The sequence below is a fragment of the Corythoichthys intestinalis genome, chromosome 2, assembly GCF_030265065.1.
Source record: "Corythoichthys intestinalis isolate RoL2023-P3 chromosome 2, ASM3026506v1, whole genome shotgun sequence".
In the NCBI taxonomy this organism is placed as follows: Eukaryota; Metazoa; Chordata; class Actinopteri; order Syngnathiformes; family Syngnathidae; genus Corythoichthys; species Corythoichthys intestinalis.
The window spans coordinates 70,723,344-70,748,670 of record NC_080396.1 but is presented as its reverse complement, the minus strand read 5'-3'; the positions used below and the strand labels follow the sequence as shown (position 1 = coordinate 70,748,670).

Below are 25,327 nucleotides of genomic sequence, written 5' to 3'. Positions count from 1 at the left end.
CAAAATTTAAGTCGTAATATTACTAGAAGAAAGTCATACGTTGTAATACGATGACAATAATGTTGTATTATTAGGAGAATAAAATCGTATATTGTCATCTATGGAGATAAAAGTCGTAATATTACGTGAAAAGGTAATATTACGAGATGAATGTATAATTACAAGAAATAGTAATATCACGCAAAAAAAAAAGTCATATCATGAGAATAAAGTGTTACGCTGCACTGTTATGGGATTAAAGTGATAATATTACGAGAAAAAGTCGTTATATTACGAAATTAATGTCGTAATATTACAAGAGAAAAGCCGTAATACTGCGAGAATAAATTCGCAATATTACAGGAAAAATGTCATAATATTATGAGTTAAAAGTCTCAAATTTCCTAAATGTCCTAAAATTTTAAGAAGAAATTGTCTTAATATTCGAGATTAAAGTCCTAATATTACATTATGTAATAATTATGGATTCATTTAAGACTTTAAATGTAGCTAAAACAATTTTAAATGAAAAAAAAAACATATATATACTGTTTTGCCTCATTATTCTCAATATCTTTCTATGATTTTTTATTTTTAATAAATATTCGATTTTTTATTTTATTAATGAGTAATAGAACAAAATGTATAGACTTAAATTAAAAATACAATTTAAAAAGTTTATAAAAACAATTTAACGCAACATTGTTATGAAAACAAAATGTAAATAAAGGGGAATTTATAAATACATTTCTAATTTTGTTTTTTTTATTGAATTATATCTCTAAATATATTTTCAAAATTTTTAATCACCATAATTTTCGGAATATAAGCCGCTACTTATTCCCTTCATTTTGAATCCTGCGGTTTATACTCCAGTGCGTCTTATTGGTTGATTTATTTGGGTTGATTGGTAACACTTTATTTGATAGAGGCGTCATGAAACTGTCATAAGACCGTCATAATTATGACATGACACAATCTTGGGCATTACTGAATGCTTATGACAGATGTAATTTTGTGTCATCTGGCAAATTATGTCACTAACTCCATTTATGTCCAGCTTGGATCTTTTACAGCCATTCAAAATGTGAGATACAAAGTAAATAATTCCTTATACTTTTATTAATTTTTTAAAATGTAGGATTTTCCCATTCTTAGATGTACTATATTTCAGTATTTTTTTATGTTTATTATTTTTTATTAATTATTATTTTCATGTACTTGTATAGTTTTTGATGTTTATTTGTTAAATGTAAAGGCATCAGGCATCAAGGAGTTAAATTAGTTTGTCGCTAATAGACGTCTAATCAATTTAAAGCCAATTCGTTGCTTCCTCCCGCTTCAATTGAATTGGATGTCTCTAGCCGTCAGCGGCATCTGACAGGTTAAACCTGTTGCAACTTTCCATCCATCTTGGCATTGACATTGTGAAGGCTTAAAAACCACTTGAACGCAAAGGAAACATCACTGCAAGGACACTTTAATTGATCTGAAGCAATAGATATTGACATATTAAATCTCTTTCAGTACATTTAGTACATTCACAACAAAAAATTTAAATAAATGCTTCCAAAGAATATCCATAGGTGCACTGACATATCACTGTATTACTCGTAATTCCTTCTCTCTTCTTCAGCCACAAACAAGAATCCAAAATAGGTCAAAAGTCCTTGAACACACCACATTTTCTGGCGTTCTGCAGCGGTGGAAAGTAACAAATTATATTTATTCGAATTACAAAATAGTTTTTTTTAGTAACATGTAATTGGGAATTTTACTTTTACTCAGGTAAATTCCTCTAAAGGGACATCGACAGAAATCAAATAAATTTAAACTATCTTGTGCGCACCAGAAACAATCTGGTAAACATTAGCATTATATAGCATATAAGCTAGCGGACTGTTGCTATGCAAGTTAGCCAATTGTTCTTTAGTTGTACTTAGATCCTCATTTATTTATTTTCTTTTATATCATTTGAGGCTAAGCTAAGGCGCTAGTTGAGTCCAAGATTGAAGTAATGCACAACTAAATCCTGTATTATCATCTTTAGCGCGCTGAAACTGCTGGTGTTTGCACACCTGACCTTAGCCTCAGACGATTAAAAAAAAAAAAAAAAAATTTTTAAATGAGGATCTGACAAAAGAACAACTGGCTAACTTGCATAGCAAAAGTCAGCTAGCTTAAATGCTATATAATCCTAATGTTTAATATATGCTAATAATGCTAACATTCTGTTGAGGGAGGGCAGAAAAGATACATTTTATCTTTATGCAAGTAGATAGCTAGCATCTCGTTTCAGGTGATTTCTATGGCACCCTCTAGTGGAAGGTGAGCCATTTTCTCTACTTAAATACCCACGATTTTCTGAATTCTTGAGGGATTTACAAACAAATTAGTTTATAACAAACTGTATTAATGATTCAGGCTGAGAAAATCTTTCAAATATTTTTAACTCGTTGGCTGCAATTCACAGTGATAACAGAACCAGACTTGCTTTAAAAATTAGCTGTTTTCCTTAGACCACAATATAACTTTGTCAAAGTCGTTTTGATAAGGGGTCTCCAAACTACAGAAATGTTTTGCCTTGAAGAAACTGATAAAATGATAAGATCGGCACCAACAGGCCTGCTCGAGACAAGGACAGCCTTGCTACAATGGAATGTCTTGACACACATGTATTAAGCCTCCACCCACATCATACATGTTAAGTTTCAGAAATGGCAAATAGGGAGATTTTCAGATGCGATGGACGACGCGCCGCGCAAACAACTACGTGACACATGTGGTCAGCAGAATTGCAATTTAAGACAATCATCAAAGTGACTTTCATTTGAAAATACAACAATAAAATACTTTGTTTTTTCAATTTATTTTGCTATAATTTCATGTTTAGATAGATTTGGCTGCATTACAAATCAGTTCAATGTTCAATATATTTACTGGTGTTCTTTAACATAATCCCATGTTGCACTTTTTGCTTTTTTGCACAGTTCTTTGTCAACACTATAATTAAAGCATTCAACATCTGTGTTCATTTTTGCAGCCATAAGTGTACACAGTGTTTCATTGTTCATTTGGGATCTGTAAGAGGTATGAACTTTCTTCATCATTGAGAAAGCTCTCTCACTGTCTGCATTGCTGTTAGGTATTGTGAGAATAGCCTGTAGAATTTTGCTCAAAAGTGGGTATCTCACAATTCCTCTTGGGGTCTTCATTCTCATTATTTGATGCCACCATTGATCCGGCCTTGTTTCTTCCTCATCAAAAGATGGCACTTCATCTTTTGACATAAGCTGGAAGTCCTGGCACTCCTCTTCCAGCTCATCATACTGTTCTGTTTTAATCACGTTGAAACGTTTTCCTAATCGCATCAAAACATCTGTGTCCATTTTATCAATTGCCTCTTTGGGATTAATAAAAGCTAAATCCTCTAGAGTCTTGTCACCAAAGGGGAATTTCTTGATCATTTTTTCCACTACACTTACATAAAAGCCTTTGACACTTTGGAAAAATCTTGCTTTAGAAGTGTTACCTATGATATCTTCAACTTCATCCAAATAATCTCTTGTAGCAAGGCCTATAGCAATTTTGTCATTGGAGTGCCAGTTCTCAGGTTCTTTGAATTCTACATCGGTAATCTCTTCTGCATTTTTTATCACCCTCATGGTGACAAACTTTGCAAGTAGTTTTTTCATTAGCATCTTCATTTCTGGGACGAGAACACCGATCAAAGTCTTGTCTGACTGAAACAATGTGTTGAATTGGTTGAGAGGCCCCAAAATGAAATCTAAGAAATGAAAATACAGTTTCATCTCAGGATCATTGAGGTATTCTGCAACTCTTTTTATCCTGCCTGGCTTTTCACACATTTCATGGCTAGAAAAGTAACTCTTGAGTGCTGGCCATTGTTGTAAAGTTCTTTTCACACATTTTTCTAGACTTAACCACCTAGTGTTGCAGTGTTTGATAATTTTGGCAGCCTCCACCTCTACAAACTCTTGAAATTCTTTGTAATCTTCTTTTCTTTTGGCACTATGGTGAAAATGATAATATATGTCTACAAGGAAATCATCTATGGGAAGAGGAAGCTGCTTTACTCCTGCCACACAACACAGATTAGCAAGGTGTGCAATGCAGCCCATGTCAAGTACTGCAGGCTGCTGCTCCAGGATCCTTGAAAAGACAGAGTTGTTTCTACCCTTCATCGTGTTGCAGTTATCGCTGGTGAAGGATACGAGGTTGCACCATGGGATGTTGAAAGAACTGAAACCAAAAATATATACATATAAATAAAAGAAAATTAGGATGTACAGCATTTATATTGTAGTATTTTGTTAAATTATAGTATTACATTGTAATTAATATAAAAAAATATGGTACTTTATGCGGCATTTATATTTCAGTATTTAATTATTATATTTTTATTGTGATTAATAAAAACAAAAAAAAAAGATAAATTACCTCAAGGACTTGTCTAATGCATCAAAGATTGCAGCTCCTGTACCAATGTTGCAGACAGGCATATCTAGAAATCTGGTTACAGCTCGTCCAAGTATAGCATCAAATAGGCGAACCAATATCACTAGATTTTTCTCTGCTCCAGCATCTGTTGACTCGTCAATCATCAGTGAAAATGGCTGATCTCTACACATCTGTGCTACAGGATTTAGCACTTCTGGGGCAATGGCATTTTTCAGTAGCATCGTTGTTTTCATCCTGCCACAGGAGAATTTTTTCGCAACATCACACTTCGGAAACATGACTTTCACCAGTTTTGAAAAATGATCCCCGATTGCGAAAGGCAAGTTGTGCTCCGCGACAAAATTGGCCCACAGAACTTCAGCTTTAGTAACTTCTGTTGCAGTCTCCTCTTTCGTGTTGGTAAAGAAAGAGTTTATCTTCTTACTTGATTTGCGAGCGTTTGTTAATTCCACGTGTTGGGAAGTTTTATCGTGCTTTGCCACATCGTTTTTGCCACCGTGACTTATTGAAATATGAATACAGCACACCAAACAAAATGCGTATCCAACTCCTCTATCGCTTGTTTTTATCCAGGAATAGTCACTTTGCCAACTAGATTGATATTTACACTCATATCTTCTTTTTTTCGCAGGTTGTTTCACGCTACTGTTATTGTCCGCCATGTTTACTCGTCTGCTGTTCTCGAAGGAATGAGATTCACGTGCTGTGCGAGATTATAATTGACGAGTCTCGATCAAATCCTTTCCCGGTATATTGCGAGAAAAAAGGCAGTGATAAAGGCTATGGATATTTCGGCACCTTTTCAATCGGCACAATTTCGTTCACATACTTTTTCGGTGACAAAATTTCGGCGACAAAAAAAAAAAAAAAAAAAAAATTGACAATTTTTTGAAAATCGGTAGATTTTGCTCTCTAATCGGTAGGCGGGAGAATCGTGGCCAAAGCGGTAGTCTCCCGACCAAATCGTGAGACTTAACATGTGTGCCACATGTACCAACATAGACAACAAAAACAATGGGTGTCACCCATGGTTGCTTCCCCAACCCTTTTAAGGTTGACACCCTCCTATTGCTCGGGACCTCCCAGTCAAGTAAAAAGAGAGGGTTCAGAGGTGTGACTTTAGAATGTAGTATTATGCAGCCTTAGTATTGTATTGTACGTCCTCTCTGGTCTCCTTGAAAGCTGTTCAAATGGTTTTAGTGCCTTGTTTCCTTATTTTTGTAATGTTTATAAATGTCTTCCTGAGGATAAACTTGACATTTTAATGGTCCTTCGAGCCGGATTTGAGCCAGCAACATAAAGATTGCTTTAACTTGAGTTGTTTCTTAAACCAGTACTTTTACTTAAGAAGAATTGCTCTCGTACTTTTGAGTATTTTCAAACCCTGCATGGCACAAAGTGCACAGCTATCGAGGCATTCATGGACACTCTGTAAATTACAAAGATGATTCCTGCATGGGCCCAGTCGAAGGGGCTGTAGTTTGGAGACCCCTTATCTAAACGATAGAAAAAGCAAAAATCTCACCCAAAATTTTTACTTTGAGTGAATTTTTACACCACTACTTTAACCTGAGTAAAACCTCACCAATGTTTCAGTACTTTTACCTGAATAAATATCTTTTGTACTCTTTCCACCCCTGTTTTTCATGTACATCAGTCACATGCACGCACCTGAATAAAGACAGGGAGCGCTTTGTCCCGCGGTTGACAACAAGCCTATCGTATATTATTTACATTCAGTTTTATACAGTACAATCCATTCAATAAAAGCCGATATATATCCATGCAAATGATAGCATCAAAGAAAAGGGCAAAACGTACATAGAAAACCTTCATCTCACATTCTTGACATTCTCCAAACCTCCATTTTTGCTGACTATCAGTACTCGCAAGTTGAAATATTGCAGATGCAACAGGCTGCAGAAAAACACAGAATGCCTATTTTTTTTTTACATTCTTAATTCTTGTGTTTATCATAGATTACAAAGCCCTCGTGGGATGCCGCGGCATCAAATGGTGTGCTAAGAGAGTTTTAGAAAAGTGAGAGAATAAGATGAAGGTTAATGGTGACATCACGTGCAAATCACAAAAAAAAGCGAGGGGGGAAAGACGACTTTTCTAAACGGTGATGGGATGATTTGGACGCCGTTTTTTTTTTTTTTTTGGTAAATTATCAGTAACCCAGGGGTGTCAAAACAGAATGGACGTCACGCGCCGACAATGGCGTTGAAACTAGCGCTGTCGCATTGAATTGACGAATCGATTAGCAAATTAATCGTCATCTAGAAATTGTAATAAATGAATAAATACGGAATTAAATAAGTGCAGGTTGAAATAAATATTGAATAAGGCTGCAACAACTAATCGATTACATTTTTTTAGCGGTCCCGTTTGAGTCCTTGCTTGTGTGTAATGTGAGGCGGCGTACGCACCAGTGATCAGAGCAAGAGAGAGAGAGGGGGAGAGAGTTCGCTGCAACACTCAGGTTGGGATGCTGACTCCATAATATTACGAAGTGTTGAGAGTTAGATTGTCTTTTGTCTCGTTATATCCAGTGTGCCTTCATCAGAGGTGAGTAAATGAAGCCAATTGTATTGTTTGTATTCTTTGTTGGTGAAACGCACGAAGCGCTACTTAAGTGTCTGTTTCTATTGTGTTTTGGAGAAGTATACTAGCACTTGCGTTATTAGATAGTAAAGTTGTCTCTTTTTTTTTTTTTATAAAGAAACCACACACATAAACCCAGTTCAGAGTCTTCCTTTCAACACAAACTCCCATTCAAACTGTACATTGTCATACAAGAGAGTGTGCTTTGAAATTGGATTTTGACTGTATTTATGAACAACTGTTTGATAGAGAAAACTGATTTATTACGGTCTGCCTCCTCCTTCTTTGATTGTGCTGTTTACTTTGTTTAAAGAAAATAAATGAGTCATTGACACAATTGATATCAGCCCTTTGTCCACAAGAGAAAAATGTCAATCAGCAGCACTTGTTTTTATTTGAATAAACAGGGCTTTTGTCTGAGAAATTCTTTTTATGTTTTATACTCAGAACCTTTATTATAAACTTGTTAAAGTTTGATGTACTTATAACAGTACAGTTTTACAATGGGAAGCTGTACTAAAATATTATATTTGAAGGAAATAGTCATCCATTTTTTCTGCATGGGTACTTACAACATGCCTAAAACAACTTCAAGTTAATTGTGAAGGTAATTAAAAAGTGACATTTATCCGCTTAATCGTTTCATTAATATTCCAATTAATGGATTATAAAAGTGATCATTAGTTGCAGCCTTGATATTGAAATATTGACATTTTAATGAAACATAAATATTTAGTTAATTGTGTATTAATGCATTTAATGTTGGTACTCCTGCTCCTTCGTAGTTGACCTCAAAATAGTCAAAATCCGTTTTTTATGTGCCTATAAATAACATTTTCTTTCTTTTATTTTCCTTTTTTTTTAAACAATAAGAAATACATTTTCTCCTTTTTAAATTTATTTTTACATTTGTTTTTATTTAAAATAAATACAAAGGAAAAATGTAAATATACTTTTTTATATATTCATTTACTCATTTGTTTGCTATTTTCAATTAACAAAAAATATGGGAAAAAATTTAAATTTGATCAAAAAAAAGGAAAAAAACAGTAAACATTTATTATATTTATTTTGTTAAAGTGAGAAAAATGAAATATTCTCTGAATTTACATCAATTTAAGAAAAATAACATGAAATCGACGCACCTGATTGATTTTCGTAGGCAATGCAAAATGCGGCAGTGGGCCAGATGTGGCCCCCTGGCCACCACTTTGACACCCCTGTTTTGGTTAAGGTAGAAACAAACTTTTTAAAAATGATAAACATGAATGAATTTCATGTTAAACTGTGCTTACACGGTCATAAAATACAATATCGCGTGAGCGGGTATGAAACGGACCCCATCTTTTGGCAAAATGGCTGCCGGCGAAAGAGTTCAAAGCGAGGCAGTGGCAGTGACGTGCGGTGAGGTGGTTCATGACCGGCGATTTAATTTTGGGGCATTTACTGGTCACTTCCTGTTAATTTCGGGTAAATTACCGTTGATTTTGGGGCATTTATGGGATGTGCTTCCTGTTTTTTGAGTCACTTCCAATTAATTTTGAGGCATTTACAAGGTACTTCCTGCTTATTTTGGGTCACTTCGGTGAGGTGGTTCATGACTGGCGATTTAATTTTGGGGCATTTACTGGTCACTTCCTGTTGATTTCGGGTAAATTACCGTTGATTTTGGGGCATTTATGGGATGTGCTTCCTGTTTTTTGGGTGACTTCCAATTAATTTTGAGGCATTTACAAGGTACTTCCTGCTTATTTTGGGTCACTTCCTGTCAATTTGGGGGCGGGGGGTTCAGGTCAACCATTGTTATTTTTGTATCAATTCCTGTTGTTTTTGAGACATTCAAAGGTCACTTCCTATCAATTTTGGGTCTTTTACTGTTGATTTTGGGGAATTTACGTTTCATTTGCTGCTTATTCTGGGTCACTTCCTGTTGATTTTGGGTAACTTACTGTTGATTTCGGGGGATTTACGGATCATTTCCTGCTTATTTTGGGTCACTTCCTGCCATGTTTTCATCAGCTTCTGTAGATTTTTGGGGCATTTACAAGTTACTTCCTGCTTATTTTGAAGCAATTCCTGTCAATTTTGGGGAATTTACAGGTTACTTCCTGGTTATTTTGGGTCACTTCCTGTTGATTTTTTTTGGGGGGGGGTTGTTCAGGTCACCCATTGTCATTTTTGTATCAATTCCTGTTGATTTGGGGGCATTTATGAGTTACTTGTTGTTAAATTTTGGGCATTTGCAGGTCACGTCCTATTGATTTTGTGTCACTACCTGTCAATTTCGTGTCACCTACTCTTGATTTTTGGGGCATTTACAGGTCGCTTCCTGTTTTTTAGGTCACTTCCTGTTTGTTTTGGGTCAATTCCTGTAAATTTTGGGGCATTTACAGGTCAGTTCCTCTTAAGCACAAGTCACTTTCTATTAGTTTTGGGGGTTTTACAGGTCACTCGTTGTCGTTTTTGTATCAATTCCTGTTGATTTTGGGGCATTTATGGGTCACTTCCTGTTTTCTGGGTCACTTCCTGCTTATTTTCGGTTAATTCCTGTAAATATTGGGGCATTTACAGGTCACTGCCTCTTGACTTCATGTCACTTACTGTTAATTTTGGGGGTTTTACAGGTCACTCAGCGTCATTTTTGTATCAACTCCTGTTGATTTTGGGGCATTTATAGATCACTTCCTGCTTATTTTGGGTCAATTCCTGTTGATTTGGGGGCATTTACAGGTCAGTCTTCTTGAGTCCAAGGCAGTTACTATAAATTTTAGAGGTTTTACAGGTCAGTCGTTGTTTTTGTATTAATTCTTGTTAATTTTGGGGCATTTATGGGTCACTTCCTGTTTTTTGGGGGTCACTTCCTGTGAAATTTGAGGCATTTACAGGTCACGTCCTATTGATTTTGGGTGACGTTCTATTAATTTTGAGGCGTTTACAAGTTACTTCCTGTCGATTTTGGGTTACTTATATTGATTTTTCACCCTTGATAGGTCACTTCCCAGTTGATATGGGTCACTTCCTTTTAATTTTGTAGTATTTACGGACCACTTACTGTTGATTTTGGGTTACTTCGTGTTAATTTTGAGCCGTTTACAGTTCGCTTCCCGATAATTTCAGGTCACTTCCTATTGCTTTAGCTTCAATTCCAGCCCACGTCCTGTTGATTTAGCTGCAATTCCACATCAGTTTCTGTTGATTTTGGGTGTAGCAGCCAATGAGTTCATTGACTGAAAATGAAAATCAATGTACGGTTCATAGAACTAAAATGGAAAAGTTTCATGGAATCATAAGTTTTTTTTTTTTAATGATTCACACGCAGTGGAGAGGAAAGACCATCAGAGAGCAGTGAGTGCTTCACTCGCCTACCCTGACCGCACGTCACTACAAAGCGACACGGCAATCATAGGTTTTGAGACTTTTCCCCGTTTATTTAAATGTGAAAGGGTCTCAAAACATTTCATCCGAGTCTTTGTGTTGAATATTGCTGATGGAGATCCGCCTATGTATGCGGGAAACGCAAGTGAAAGTAGCAAAGACGAAGCAGGCTGCGTTTCTTCCTGTCGCTCTCGGGCCCGAACGATCCGGCCCCCGCCCGGGGTCGGTGATCGGAGGAGGCACGGGCCCGGCTCACACTACGGTGCTGATCCGATTGACGGGTTTGGACTTGGAGCCGCCCGCCGTACCCGTGGCTCCGGCCCCTGTCGCCTGCGGCCCCGGCTGAGGCTGCGCGGGGTGCTGGGGGGGGGAGGGGGAGAGGGGAGAGAGGCGTAAGAGGGGTAAGGGGGGACGAAGGGGGGGGTAAAGGGGAGTGCGGTGGGGGAGGGGGGATGGAAGAGAGAGGAGGGAACCGGGGCAGAAACGGGCCGACGGGGGCCGCGTGATACGCGTTGACGGTAGCGGACGGCAGATTGTGGGGCAGGGTGCCGAAAATGAAGTGGCCCAACGGTGCGGACGGGTGCGGCGTGTGGGCGTGGCCAGGGTGGGTTTGCGAGTGCGGTTGGGAGAGAGACAAGGTTAGGGGCGCTTTGCCGCACCCTCGCAGGGGCTGCGCGTGGTACGGGGCCGACTGTGGGTTGGGGGAATGCTGGGAGAGAGGAGAAAGGGGCGGGGGACGCCCGACCGACGCGTTGGTGTAGCGACCCGCTAGACCGGAGAGATGCACCAGCGGGGGGCAAACGGGCATACGGCAGGCTGGGGGGCCCCTCCCCAGCGTAGTGTGGGGGGGCGCCGCTTGGATATTTTGGGCGTGGTAGCGATGGTGGTGGTAGTAGGGCGGTGGGGGCTGGGCGGTACCCGCATGACAGTACTGCGCGTGCAGCGCCTGGATCTTGGAAGGCCCCCCGTCCAACAGGGATGAAGGGGAGAGAGGTGGGGGCCCCCCCGTGGTGGGCGGGGGGACAGGTGCGGGGTAGGGTGGCCCCGGTGGGGGCCCAGGTGGAAGTTTGACGCGCTTGCTGCTGAAAAGTGAGCCCAGGAAGGAGCCGCTGTTGTTGGCGCTCCCCCCGGGGCAGCTGGCCGCCGCCGATCTCTCTAAGCTGCCGGGGACGCCACCCGCGATCGCCGTCCCAGCAGTGATGTGTTGCTGCCCCGGCCCACCCCCCATCCCCGTTCCGGGGCTCAAGATGGGGCGGTGAGGCCGGAAGTCTTCGGTGGCGTAGTGGCCGGGGACCGCGCCGGGCGGCGGGTAGCGTTGGTGGGGCTGCGGACTGCTAATGATGGAACCCTGAAAAAAAAAGCTCATTTGCATCACAAGAGTCACGAGTGGTTGCCGTTGACGGTGCGAGAGTCTCCCAGTCCAGATGGATTGGACGTCTCACGGCGTCATTGACACTGAAAGATTAGCAATCCCAGTTTAAATGAATCAGATGTCTATTGTTATCAATGGCAGCCAATGAGTTCATTTTGGGTTACTTTTTTGTTAGTTTTAGGGTGCATACAGGTTGCTTCCTGTTAATTTTGGGTCACTTCCTGTTGTTTTTTGTTTCATTCTGGTATATTTTGGGGCATACCAAGGTAACTTCCTGTACATTTTGGATACTTTCCTGTTGATTTTGGGTGACTTTATGTTGGTTTTAGGGAATTTATGAGTGACTTGCTGTACATTTTGGATTATTTCCTATTGATTTTTGGGTATTTGCAGGTCACTTCCTGTTCTTTGGTCACTTTCTTTGGATTTTGTGGCATTTCATGGTAATCGTCTGTTGATTTTCGAAGATTTCCTGTTGATTTTAGAGCATTTCTAGGTCACTTCTTGTTGACCTTATAATAATTTCCTGTTGATTTTGGGACATTTCCTGCTCACTTGTGTTGATTTTGTGGCACTTTCTGTTGAATTTGGGTCACTCCCTGTTGTTTTTGTGGCATTCTGTTACATTTTGGGGCATATCACGGTAACTTCCAGTACTTTTTGGATAATTTCCTGTTGATTTTCAGTGACTTAATGTTGGTTTTAGGGAATATGTGGGTCACTTCCTGTACATTTTTTATTATTTTCTATTGATTTTTGGGTATTTGCAGGTCACTACCTGTTTTTTGGTCTCTTCATGTGGATTTTGTTGCATTTCATTACCATTTTCTGTTGATTTGGGGTCACTTTGTGTTGATTTTGTGGCACTTTCTGTTGATTTTGGGTCACTTCCTATTAATTTTGGGGCAATTCAATCATTTAAAAATATTGTCAAAAATAATGACCATCTATAGATTTTTTTTTTAGGTCAGAGTTGAACATTGAGTGAATGAAAATGGGGAAATTTGTGGCATTTCCGTGTTACTTTCTGTTAATTTTTGTGTCATTTTCTGACGGTTTTGGGGCATTCCCAGGTCACTTCCTGTTCATTTTGGGGCAGATTCAGGACATTTTTTGGTAAGAAAATAATGACTAACACTAAAGATTTTTTGGGAGGTCCAAGTTAAAATTCAGGAGGATTGAACGGATTTAAATTTTTTTATTTTTGTTTTAATGAATTGGATGTCAAGTGCCGTCAAAGTTGCTGCAAGATTCACAGCCAGAAACTGACTGAAAAATCATCGGAATTAACCTGAAATCAACAGGAAGTGACCTATAAATGACACAAAATTAACAGGAAATGACCCAAAATCAATATAAAGTAACCCTTAAATGCCCCGTTATCGACAGGAAGTGACCTGGAATTGACGCTAAATCTACAGGGAGTGAATGAATGAATGATCAGGAAGTGAACTACAATGCTGCAAAATTAACAGGAATTGACCTGTAATCAATAGGAAGTGACCAGTAAGTGCCACAAAATTGACAGGAAGTGACCTGAAATCAACATGTCTCTGGTCTCCTTCAACAGCTCTTTAGACCTCGTTAGACCTCGTTAGAAGAAGTTAGACCTCTTTGACAGCCAGAAATCTTGCTTGTTTGTAGGTGACCAAATACTTGTTTTCCACTCTAATTTGGAAATAAATTCTTTCAAAATCAAACAATGTGATTTTCTGTTTTTTTTTCCACATTCGGTCTCTCATGGTTGAAGTTCACCCATGTTGAGAATTACAGGCCTCTGTAATCTTTTTAAGTAGGAGAACTTGCACAATTGGTGGTTGACTAAATACATATTTACCCCACTGTAAATGTTTCAAGCCAAAATTACGGTATTGTTTAATCCAGTACTTCTCAAATGGTGGGGCGCGCCCCCCTGAGGGGGCGCAGAGCGATGCCAGGGGTGGCGCGAGGGACCTCGGGGAACATGCCTTTTTATTTTTTTTATTTTTTTGCCGTACTAGAATAAAGTGTACTTGCACATCCACTCCGTGGGTGGCAGTGGCGCTCTCATTTTCAAAGTGCGTGCAGTATTTTTGAAGTAAGCAAGAGCACACGGAAGAGACTCATGCAGAGTAGTGACGGGAAAAGTCGTTCACCTGAGGAAACGAATCAATTCCGGTTCGTTCAGTAAAAAGATTCGTTCAAACAAATCGTTCAACGAATCGTTCGCCCTCCTCATCCCCCCCACCCACAACCGCCCAAATGAATCGTTCGGTCAGTGAACGGGAAGTGACGTTGCAAACGAATCACCAAAAGACCGCTTAGCATATATAACTGAACAGGAAGGCTTGGTCCCTCCCCCTCTTGCACAGTACACAGGCTTTTCATTGGCCGCTCTCTTCGTAGATTCAGAAGTGAGTGACAGACTGTGTTTTTCTGTCTTTTTTTTTCACTGCCTCGTCTCTGCAGCCCAGCCGCTGCAGCAAAGAGAATTTCCGCGTCTATCATATTTCTATGGGATCAAAGCCATGGCTTGTGCTTGCTTCACTTTCATATAGGAAACGGTTCAACATTTCCCCTTTTTTTAAGCACAAACTTTTTCAATCACGCTAAATTACGTGTACGCTCCCTTCCGTATTCGTAGTTTAAATGCGTGTTTATGTGAGCTGGCTGCTCGTGAAAGCCATTTGATATACCACCAAATCATTTCGGCTGAAGAACAAATAAATGTGGAATTTAAATAAACTGTCTTCGGCTATTTTTTCCGGTTGAGTGAGATTTATTGCACACAAATAAGAAAATATAAAAAATATTAATAAATAATCAATTTAATATGTATATTAATAAATATTAAATCAGCGTTATAAATAAAATGTATTATTATTATTATTATTATTATTATTTGGCTTTTCTGACACAAAAATAAATAAATAAAACAACACTCGAAAAAATATTACCTAAAAATCGTGTTGAAATGTCATTTTTATTTTTTTATTTATTTTTATTGTCATTTTTATTAATATATAAATAATCCCATCAACTCCACGCAGTCATCCCCTCCTGATCTCAGATCGCCAAATGCTGACGAAAAGAGAATCGTTTGCTCTTTACAATGTAACCATTCCACTCTCATTGGTATGTTAAGAAAATGGAGACATACATGTATATATACATCCTACGTCCGCGCGTTTAATTTTTGGACGCTTTAGTCGCTCAGGATCGACTGATGGACTCAACGTTAATTAATTTGCAACCCCAACCCGACAAGCTGTGACGCGGAAGAAAAAAAAAACTCGGAAAAATATGTCATGAAACTACCGTTTCATAGCAAATCAGTATTATGGTGATCATACTAAATAGTCATTTTCCATGGGCACAGATTAGATAAATTTCGCTGCCATGAAGTCCAGCTAGTCTCTTGACAGCTTTCTCGCCCGCCCCCGCGACGTATCCATAGCTTAGCCTTATCGCCTTGTAGCTACTGGCGAAAGTTTTAACGTACTGTAAAGTGGATACAATGTCGTCATATGTAGTCTCGAGTCTGTTGAGAAAAGCACAGTAAACTTTGCTCACTGTGTTTATGTGGTGATTTTTGTGCATTTGAGTAGCATATGATAGGCTCAACATGAAAGAATATGTGATAAAGCCCTTTCCTTTCAGTCCTTAGCTCGTTCACTGCCGCAGCGCTGCTGCGTGACTGCCGGTGTAGGCTGACTATAAATTAGCGTAGCAGTCTAGCAGAACGAATCATCTAAACATTCTCGGTAGGACGGAGAGTCAGTGAACAGGAAGTGACATAACTCAGTCTTGCCCCCTGCCTGCATGCTGGCTGCTTATTGGCCACACGTGGAAGTGAGTGACAGACGCCCTGATTCTGTTTCCGCTCCCTCCCCTGCCCGCGATGAGGCTGGCGTCTGATTGGTCGTGTGCTATGTCAGTAGACGCTGCCGCTTGCTCAACGCCCTCCCACGCAGATAACAAGGCAAGCCCCAACTTCATAGAACGAATCAGTGCAGAAGATGATTAGTTCGGTCTCGTTCACCCAAACAATTCGTTCAAAAAGAACGAATCGTTCATGACCGATACAACACTAATGCAGAGCTGGACTCACGCACACGCAGCGACCCAATGTCTTCTCCGGTTCTCACGTGTCCGGCCGAGAAGTGCCGTTTTCGGCTTGGGATCGTCACGACCACCGCCCTCACCTACGGTTCTCCCTCGGCCGCCGAGAACGCGCTTTTTTCGGGCCGTTTGCCTTTTGGCTTTGACTTTTGATATAGTGGGAAATGAGGAAAGACCACTGTTTACTGAGTCTAAAAATGCTTATAGCGGAGAGTCTGAACCCAAATCAGTCAAGACGCCACTTAAAGACATTAGACCTCAATGTCATTGATAAGCCGCTTGATTGTTTTTCAGCGAAAACGTGCCGAATATTGCCAATTGTCACAATCGTCCCGCTTTGTCAGTGTTATATCAGTAAAACAGTGAGCACTGTGGTGAATCAGCGAAAATAAAAACTTTCCTTCTGTCCAAAGACACCCCCCCCCACTCAGTTTTGTTTTTTTTGTTCAAATTTTTTGGCATGTTGTCCTGAAGAGTAAATATTTCTAACCATTTTGAATTTGTTATTATTTACTGATTTTATTACATTTTATTTTTCAGTATCAAATGGTCAAAAATGTACCTTGAGTGTATTTTTACAGTTTGGATGTGACTTTTTTTTTTTTTACTTCAGGCAAATTGATGCGCGTTGTCTTTTCGGTTACAAGCAAAACAATGTTAATAAAGTTATACTTTATTATAAGTTGATCTATGTTACTTTTTTTCTTTAATAGAAAAAAAGGACACAATGTTAGGCTGAGGCGTACTTATAATAGTAATATTATAGACAAATGATACTATTTACAGTGGCGGCAGAGAGTTGGAGGGGGGGCGCGAAACATTTACGTCTTCCTTGGGGGGGGCGTTACAGAAAATAATTGAGAAGCACTGGTTTAATCCAACATGGCGGCCGTCACGAAACAAAGAGCTTTTTAAGTTGAGAATTCTTACAAATAAATGCCTAAATTGCGGAAATTATACAGATATGAACATAAAACAGTCTACTGGACTGTCTCAGAAAATTAGAATACACAATATTCTAATTTTTTGAGACAGTCCTGTGTATATATACAGGACTGTCTCAGGAAATTAGAATACACAATATTCTAATTTCCTGACTGTCTCAGGAAATTAGAATATTGTGTATTCTAATTTCCTGAGACAGTCCTGTATATATACACAGGACTGTCTCAAAAAATTAGAATATTGTGTATTCTAATTTTCTGAGACAGTCCAGTAGATTCTTGGTTGAAAGCCAAAAAAACGGGCAGTTATCATTCATTTTATGTAAATATTTCAAGCCAAAGTTACACTAATTTTATCCATTGATTTTTTTTCACAATGTTTCAAAGTACACGCATGGTGCTATTTAATATAATAATTAGCTTGACTCCTCGACCAAATCACTCTTGTGACACTCCTGCCTGCTTGTATGCAGTAAAACTTTTGTCCTATTTCCACTTAAATTGGGCGTAAGAACGCAGTATGTGTTTCAGTTTATCACAGTGAAAGCCAACTCAACGTTCTGCCTAGGACGGCCCCCTACGGCGCAATGTCTGTGGGAATTGTCTTGTCGACTGATGGTGGAGTCTATGTTTTAGGGTAAATCAAATCAAATCAAATCAAATCAAATCAAATCAAATCAAATCAAATCAAATCAAATCAGGAAGTGACCTAAAATTACCCGAAATCAATGGAAAAGTGACCTGTAAATTTTAGTAGCAGTAACATTTATTTAACAGGAAGTGACTTGCACGACTTTTTAGTTTCAGTCATTGGCTACCATTGACAGTGTTAGATGTCCAATCCATTTGGAGTGAGAGATCAGACAGCCCTTCTCGTTCAAATGGATTATACATCGAGTAGTGACAAACATATTGAAGTTCTTTGTAAAACGCACTGAAGACTTAATAAGAAATAGCCATTTCATAAGTATAGAGTGTGGATGGAAAAGACTCGACATGTACACACGTGAGGATTTTATGAACGTTCAGATAAAGGCAAAGCACTAACTGCAAGACGGACAGACAGACACACTAGGGAAGAGGACGTCCACATATGAAGAGTTCAAATGTCGTTGAAAACAATTTGGAGGTATCCTAACTAATTGACTAAAAAATGGAGAGGTCCTCTGCATTTGAATTCTTCATATATTCTTTGGAGACTTACTTCCATAGTACTGTCCAGAGAACCGACACTGTTCCTCCGACCGCGCTTGCCTGCAGTGCCCCCACGAAGAGTCAAGTTAGCAAAGAGAGGAAAATGCAGAGGATTGTTTGCACGTAAACAAAAAACTACATATCCTAGAAGCACAGTGGCAGAAAAGTAAATGCTAATGCTAATAAAATACATTTATGTGATACTACAGGGTAAAGTCTGCCCTCTGCTGGCTAACTCGTAATCTATAGGCAACACAGGCACCAATAAGTACATGTGCTGTATAAAAAAATCACTGTCTTTAAATAGCATTTGTAACTAGCTACGAATCAGGATGTCTAGCATTGGTGAATCAAATGCTATGGCATATACCTAAGGAAATAATCTTGCTAATTTGCATAGCTAACATAATTTACATCACATTGAAAGTAGCACTGAATTTTTACAAAAAAGAAAAGAAAGAAAAAAATCGGCAACAAGAATAAAGTCGTAATATTAAAAGTCTAAAGTCCTAATATTATGAGATTGAAGTCATAATAGTATGAGGTTAGAGTCAAAATATTACAAGAATAAAGTCGAAATATTACAAATCGGAATATTATGAGATTATTAAATTCCCAATTTTATGTTATATTATCAGATTAAAGTCGTCATTTTACCTAAAGTTATTTATGTGATATTACGAGTCGCAATTTTACCAAATTAAAATAGTAATATTACAAGAATAAAGTTATATAACGGAGTAAAAAGTCGTAATATTATGACTTCAATCTCATCAAATACGTAATGAATACGAATTGAATATTCTCATAATATTATGACTCGTAAAATTCCATTGTGTAACATTACGAGTCATATTACTCAAGTTATGTAACGAAAGTGTTTAATTCGTAGTAAGAAAAAAGTAATATTACAAGATTAAAGTCATAACAATACAAAAAAGTCGAAATATTATGACATTCAAGTAGTAACATCCTCTAATTTTACGTAATATTATGTACTGCAACGATAAATAAATTAACTCGAGTAATTTGATTAGAAAAAAAGGTTCGAATCAAATTTTGCTGTTTCGAGTATTGGTGTTGGAATGGTTTGTTTTAGAAGTGTTTGCATTTCGTTTTATTGATTTGGGCGGATACACTGCCCTCTAGTGGCAACAGTGAATATGATATAACTAGTTTAACATGGCTGAATCCAGCTGCTCCCTGTTAAGACCAACATATGGTAAGTTTTTGTTTGACCTAATATGCTTTTGACTGCATTCATAATTTAGTTTATAGGTATATTTAGCCGTTTTTTGTAGGAATATGTGCTTGAACGATTTGTTCAGTGCTATGTAAAAAAAAAAAAAAGTTTGCATTTTATAGCATTTAAACTAGAGGACTTTTGCTATGCAAGTTAGCTAATTGTTCTTTTGTTGTACGTAGATCCTCATTCATTTTTTTTATACTGTTTGAGGGGAGGCTTAGGAACCGTAATTTTCGGACTATAAACCGCTACTTTTTCCCCTAATTTTAAATCCTGCAGATAATAGTGCAGTGCGGCTTATTTGTTGATTTATTTGGGTTATTTGGTAACACTTTCTTTGACAGTGGCGTCAAAAGACTGCCATAAAACCATCATAATTATGACATGACACTATCACGGGCATTAATGATATTTTGAATTATGTCACTAACTCCATTTACAGTATGTCCAGCATTTACATCCATTCAAAAGAGAGATTAAAAAAGAGATCATGACACAAAATGCCATCATTCATTACTGCTCATAGCAGTTCCATGTCATAATTATAATGGTCTAATGACAGTCTTATGACGCCACTGTCAAATAAAGTGTTACCAAATACCATAACTAGCAATTAATGAAAAAAACAGGAACAGTAACTGAAGAAATAATTACCACTGAACATGAATTTTGATTGTTATTTACATCTGTAGTGCTGCAATGCACGCTAGGAGGCATTTTGGACGACAACAGTGTTGACAGCAGGTGGCAGCAGAGGTTGACTGTCTCCCCCAAGGGATCAGTGATGGCCAAATGAAGCTTCTTGATGCAATGAAGCTTTGCAGCCAATTGGTTCAAAGCTTCATGGTGGTTCATTTGGTCTTATGACAATTATATGATGCCGCTGTCAAATAAAGTGTTACCGGTTAATACATTTTGGGGTAAATATCCCAGAATACAGTGAGGACAGCTGCGGTTTATAGTCCAGTGTGGCTTATCGATGAACAAATGCCGTTTTCGTGTCAAATTTGGTGGGTGGCTGCTTATAGTCAGTTGCGCCTTATAGTGCAAAAATTACAGTAGTTCGAATAATCGAGTAATTGGGATTAGGAGCATTTAATGCGTTGCAGAATTAATTGCAGAATGAGCTTTAGGAGATCCGAAAATTACAGTATTTTAATTCATTTTTAAATGAAAGCGCAATTCTGCATAGTTTGACGAAACACTTAAAAATTTTATTTTGTATTCGCATTTAATACTTTTTTGAAAGTGCAAAATGAGCAAACCTTTGCTTTACATCTTCTAAAATTGATTCTGCAACGCATTAAATGTTCCTAATCCGATTACTCGATTGTTCGGACTAGTTGATAGATTAATCGACTACTAAAAGAATCCATAGCTGCAGCCCTAGTAATATTACGATTAAGATTTAAGACAGAATATTACGTAAAATTAAGGTAGTATTACCAGATTAAAGTAATATAACAGGAAAAAAAAATCTAAATTTTATGGGTTTAAAGTCATATTAGTACAAGAAGAAAAATCGTACAAGATTAAAGTCATAAATTACGTAAAGTTATTCATGTATTATTATGAGTCGTAATATTACCAGATTAAAGTAGTAATAGTACAAGAATAAAGTTGTAATATTATGGGGAAAAAAAGTAATATTACAAGATTAAAATCAAATTACATAGTATTATGAATTTAATACTCTCATAATATTATGACTCGTAACATTAAATAACTTTGCATAATATTACGAGATATTTTACGTGTTATGACAATATTAAAGTCGTAATATTACATACCCTTTATAATATTAGGAGTCGTAATATTACTAGATTAAATTCATAATATTACAAGATTAAAGTTGTAATATTATGTCATTTTACATTATATTACAAGATTAAAGATGGAATATTACTATATATTATATTAAAGTTGTAATATTATGTAATTTTATGTTTTATATTATGAGATTAAAGATGGAATATTACATAAACTATGTAATATTACAATTCGTAATATTACGAGATAAAATTCATAATATTACAAGATTAAAGTTGTAATATTATGTAATTTTCTATATGTTCTACTACAAGATTAATGAAGTAATATTAGGTAAAGTTACTTAATATTACGAGCCGCATTACTCCGAGATCAGAATCGTAATGTTACGTAACTTAACATTTTATTAAAGCCGTAACATTGCGTACTTTACATAATACAGTATGTCTAGGCACGGCTAAAAGGTGATATTCACGACCTGACCTGTGTCCGATAAGTCCCTGAGAGACGAGCTGAGCGCGCTGCGTTTGAGCCCTTCGCCGATGGAGCAGTTATCGTCGAAACCCGTCCCGTTTACGATGTCGCTCTTGACGCTGGCCGTGCTTCCGACCGTGCCTCCACTCAGCAATCCGGGCCGCGTCACGCCTTTCTGTTTCTCCAACTCCGCTGCAAATAAAAAAGCGTAGTGAGTGAATCCAAATTAGGGGTTTGACAGTGTATCGAAATGGTGATAATTTGTATCCGAAAAGATAATCCATATATTCTCGCCAAGAATCCATATATCCTTTCAAAAAGGTCTCACCGTTTAAAAGAAAATGAACCAACAGGTTGCTAGCAAAATTTTCCACTGGAATAGTGTCTCAGTTAACTCATTGGCTGCCATTGACGGCACTAGAAGTCCAATTCATTTTGACTGGGATGGGCCGAATGAACATGGGTCACTTCGTGTTTATTTTGAGTCACTTCCTATTCGTTTATATTATATATATTAGGGCTGTCAAAATTATCACATTAACGGGCTGTAATTAATTTTTTAAATTAATCACGTTAAAATATTTGACGCAATTAACGCACATGCCTCCCTCAAACAGATTAAAATGACAGCAGTGTGATGTCCACTTGTTACTTGTGTTTTTTTGTGTTTTGTCACTCTCTGCTGGTGCGTGGGTGCGACTGATTTTATGGGTTTCAGCACCATGAGCATGGTGTAATTATTGACATCAACAATGGCGAGCTACTAGTTTATTTTTTGTTTGAAAATTTTACAAATTTTATTAAAACGAAAACATTATGAGGGGTTTTAATATAAAATTTCTATAACTTGTACAGTGGTACCTCTATATACGATCGCTTCGACACACGAACTTTTCGACATCCGACGTAAAATTTGACTCGCCATTTGTTTCTACATCCGACGACATGCTCGAAATACGACGACAATGGCAGCACCGCAGACGAATGCATGGCGGATTTTCTTGTGTGACAAATCAACACAGGTTTCAGAAAAGGTTGGTACAGGTGGTGAAACAAGGAAAAAGTTGACGCTTACCTTCTAAATGAAGATGCAAATGACAGAAAAATATGAGCGTAGGGTGGGCATCTGTGAAATGGCTCAACAATACATCTCCACGGTCCTCCTCTGACCATCGTTCACCAGTCTTTATAAGTTAAACTGACAATTCTTATTGTGGTAACATCTCCAGAGAAATCGCCAGCTTCGCCACGTTTTCATCATTTCTTCCACAACTTATTCAACACAAAACGCCTGCTGTCTGCCGCAATTGACGATGTTCTCAAGAAAGCATTGAAAGCGAAAGTAAACTTTCACCCGCTCCCCTCCCTCTTTGTCACGTCAACGCCGCGGTGCCTTCAGGTACAGAAAAAAACGTCCGCCTTGTTAGAACCCGTTTCGTTACACTATTACAGGAATTATTATTATATTATTAATCCGATTTTTATTTATTATTTATTTGTTTTGCTATATGTAATTGCCATTTGTAATAGTACCAGCAGTATTTTTTAAGGATTTAGTGCAGGTTTTTGGGCTGTGGAACGAATTAATGGAATTATAATGTATTCCTATGGGAAAATCCTGCTCGACATACGACCATTTCGACTTACAAACAAGCTCCTGGAACGGATTAACTTCGTATGTAGAGGTACCACTGTACTAACATTTATCTTTTAAGAACTACAAGTCTTTTTATCCATGGATCGCTTTAACAGAATGTTAATAATGTTAATGCCATCTTGTTGATTTATTGTCATAAAAAAAAATACAGTACTTATGTACAGTATGTTGAATGTATATATCCGTCTTCGGTCTTATCTTTCCACTCTAACAATAATTTACAGAAAAGTATGGCATATTTTAGATATGGTTTGAATTGATTGAATTGAATGATTAATTAATTTCTAAGCTGTGATAAACTCGATTAAAAATTTTAATCGTTTGACAGCCCTAATACCGTAATTTCCCGAATATAAGGCGCACCCGTGTATAATGCGCACCCAAAATTTTCTTGTAAAATCTAGGAAAAATTATTGTACCCGTTTATAACGCGCACCCTAATTTTAGTACCAATAAATAGAAGAATACAAGAAAACAGAGCTCGTGTACAGATACAGGAATGTCATTTTACTGACTGGTGAAACACAGCACAAGCATAGCACATTAGTAGTTCAAAACATTACCGTAAACTGACAATATTCACGGTAATAATATGATTTGACAACTTCTCCAACTTACCAGAATCTAGGAGAAAACAAAACAGATGTGACTTTTCTTTTAAAGGCTGCTGTATAACTTGCTCGTTTCATCATGATGAATAAATGTTTCTTCCATGGATTGATACGGTAAAATGAAAGTGAGAACGTAAGTCGGAAATCCGTGAGAGCTCATCGCTGTCAACACGACAGTAAGAATAGGAACTTTTTTTATTTGGGTTTGAGTTTCCCGAGGGACAGATATAGTTGACGGACACAGAAAGTCTGTGTGCTTTAGTGACGGGATCTGTCGTTCACTTGAGTAAACAAATCCATTCCGGTTCGTTCAGTAAAAAGATTCGTTCAAACAAATCGTTCAACGAATCGTTCGCCCCCTTCACCTCTCTCCCCGCCCAAATGAATTGTTCGGTTAGTGAACGGGAAGTGACGTTGGCGAACGAATCACCAAAGACCGCTTCGCAGTATAACTGAACGGGAAGTGACATTGCTTGGTCCCTCCCTGTCTTGCACACAGGCTCCTCATTGACCACTCGTCGTAGTTTCAGAAATGAGTGACAGGCGATATCATTCTGCTTTCACAGACAGCCTCGTCTCCCTCCTGTGGCTGCAAAAGCGAGGGAGAACGTCCGCGTCGTCTGTCCTAGTTCAATGGGATCAAAGTCATTGCTCGTGCTTGCATTTCGATTTAGGACACGGTTAAACATTTTCCTTTTGTGGGGGGAGTGGGGGTTTGGGGTCGGGGGCTCACGGACTTTCTTTAGCATGATCTTGATCACATATACAGTGGGGAGAACAAGTATTTGATATACTGCCAATGGGTTTTCCCATTGACTGTGTATCAAATACTTGTTCTCCCCACTGTACAATGCTGCTGCTACCAGCCAACGCGGCATGCTTGCTGTCACGAAAATAAAAATAAATCGAAAGTTTAATTTCTAAATATGGAACGACCAACACATCATATTCACCTCTCGCTCTGTTGTATTTTAGTTTTTATGCTCATCACTATTATTTTAGGTCACTATTGTTAAAACTAAAGTGTAAAAAGCTAGTTGTCAAATGTGCTGCTCTGAAATAAAAACAATACTACATTTTGATATTTGACAGTTTAATTGCAAATCAGTATTAAGATGATCGTATTGAGTTTTTGCACTGGTATTAACAAATAAAATAATCCGGTCAGCACCCCTGTCGTCCCCTCATCTCAGATCGTCAAATGCTGACGAGAAATAATTGTTTGCTCTTTACGATGTTGCCTTTTTACTCTCATTAGTGTGTTAAGAAAAATGTAGACATTGCAACATCTCCCGTGTCCGCGTGCGTTGTTTTTGGGTGCTTGAGTAGCACATGATGGACGATGGACATAATTTGTCAAACCAACCAACACCCGACACGCTCTGACACGAAAAAAAAAAAATAGAACAGTCGGAAAAAATTGACATGTATATACAGTTTCATTGCAAATCAGTATTATGGTGATCATACTAAATATTCTTTTTTTCTGTGCACATATGAGGTAAATATCGCTGC

At 38.0% G+C, this 25,327-nt stretch overlaps 1 protein-coding gene across 1 annotated transcript in view; it reads right to left on the bottom strand.

Annotated features, from left to right (window-relative positions):
- Window positions 1-6,605: 6,605 nt before the first annotated feature.
- Window positions 6,606-25,327, bottom strand: part of iqsec2b (IQ motif and Sec7 domain ArfGEF 2b) — a 119,378-nt gene continuing 100,656 nt past the window's right edge. The window contains exons 12-14 of the mRNA XM_057821980.1: window positions 21,554-21,736; window positions 18,065-18,114; window positions 6,606-11,791 (exon numbers count right to left, since the gene is read on the bottom strand). Of these exons, the coding sequence (XP_057677963.1) occupies window positions 10,568-11,791; window positions 18,065-18,114; window positions 21,554-21,736 (1,457 nt within the window). The 3' untranslated portion in view covers window positions 6,606-10,567. The remainder of the gene's footprint in view (window positions 11,792-18,064; window positions 18,115-21,553; window positions 21,737-25,327) is intronic.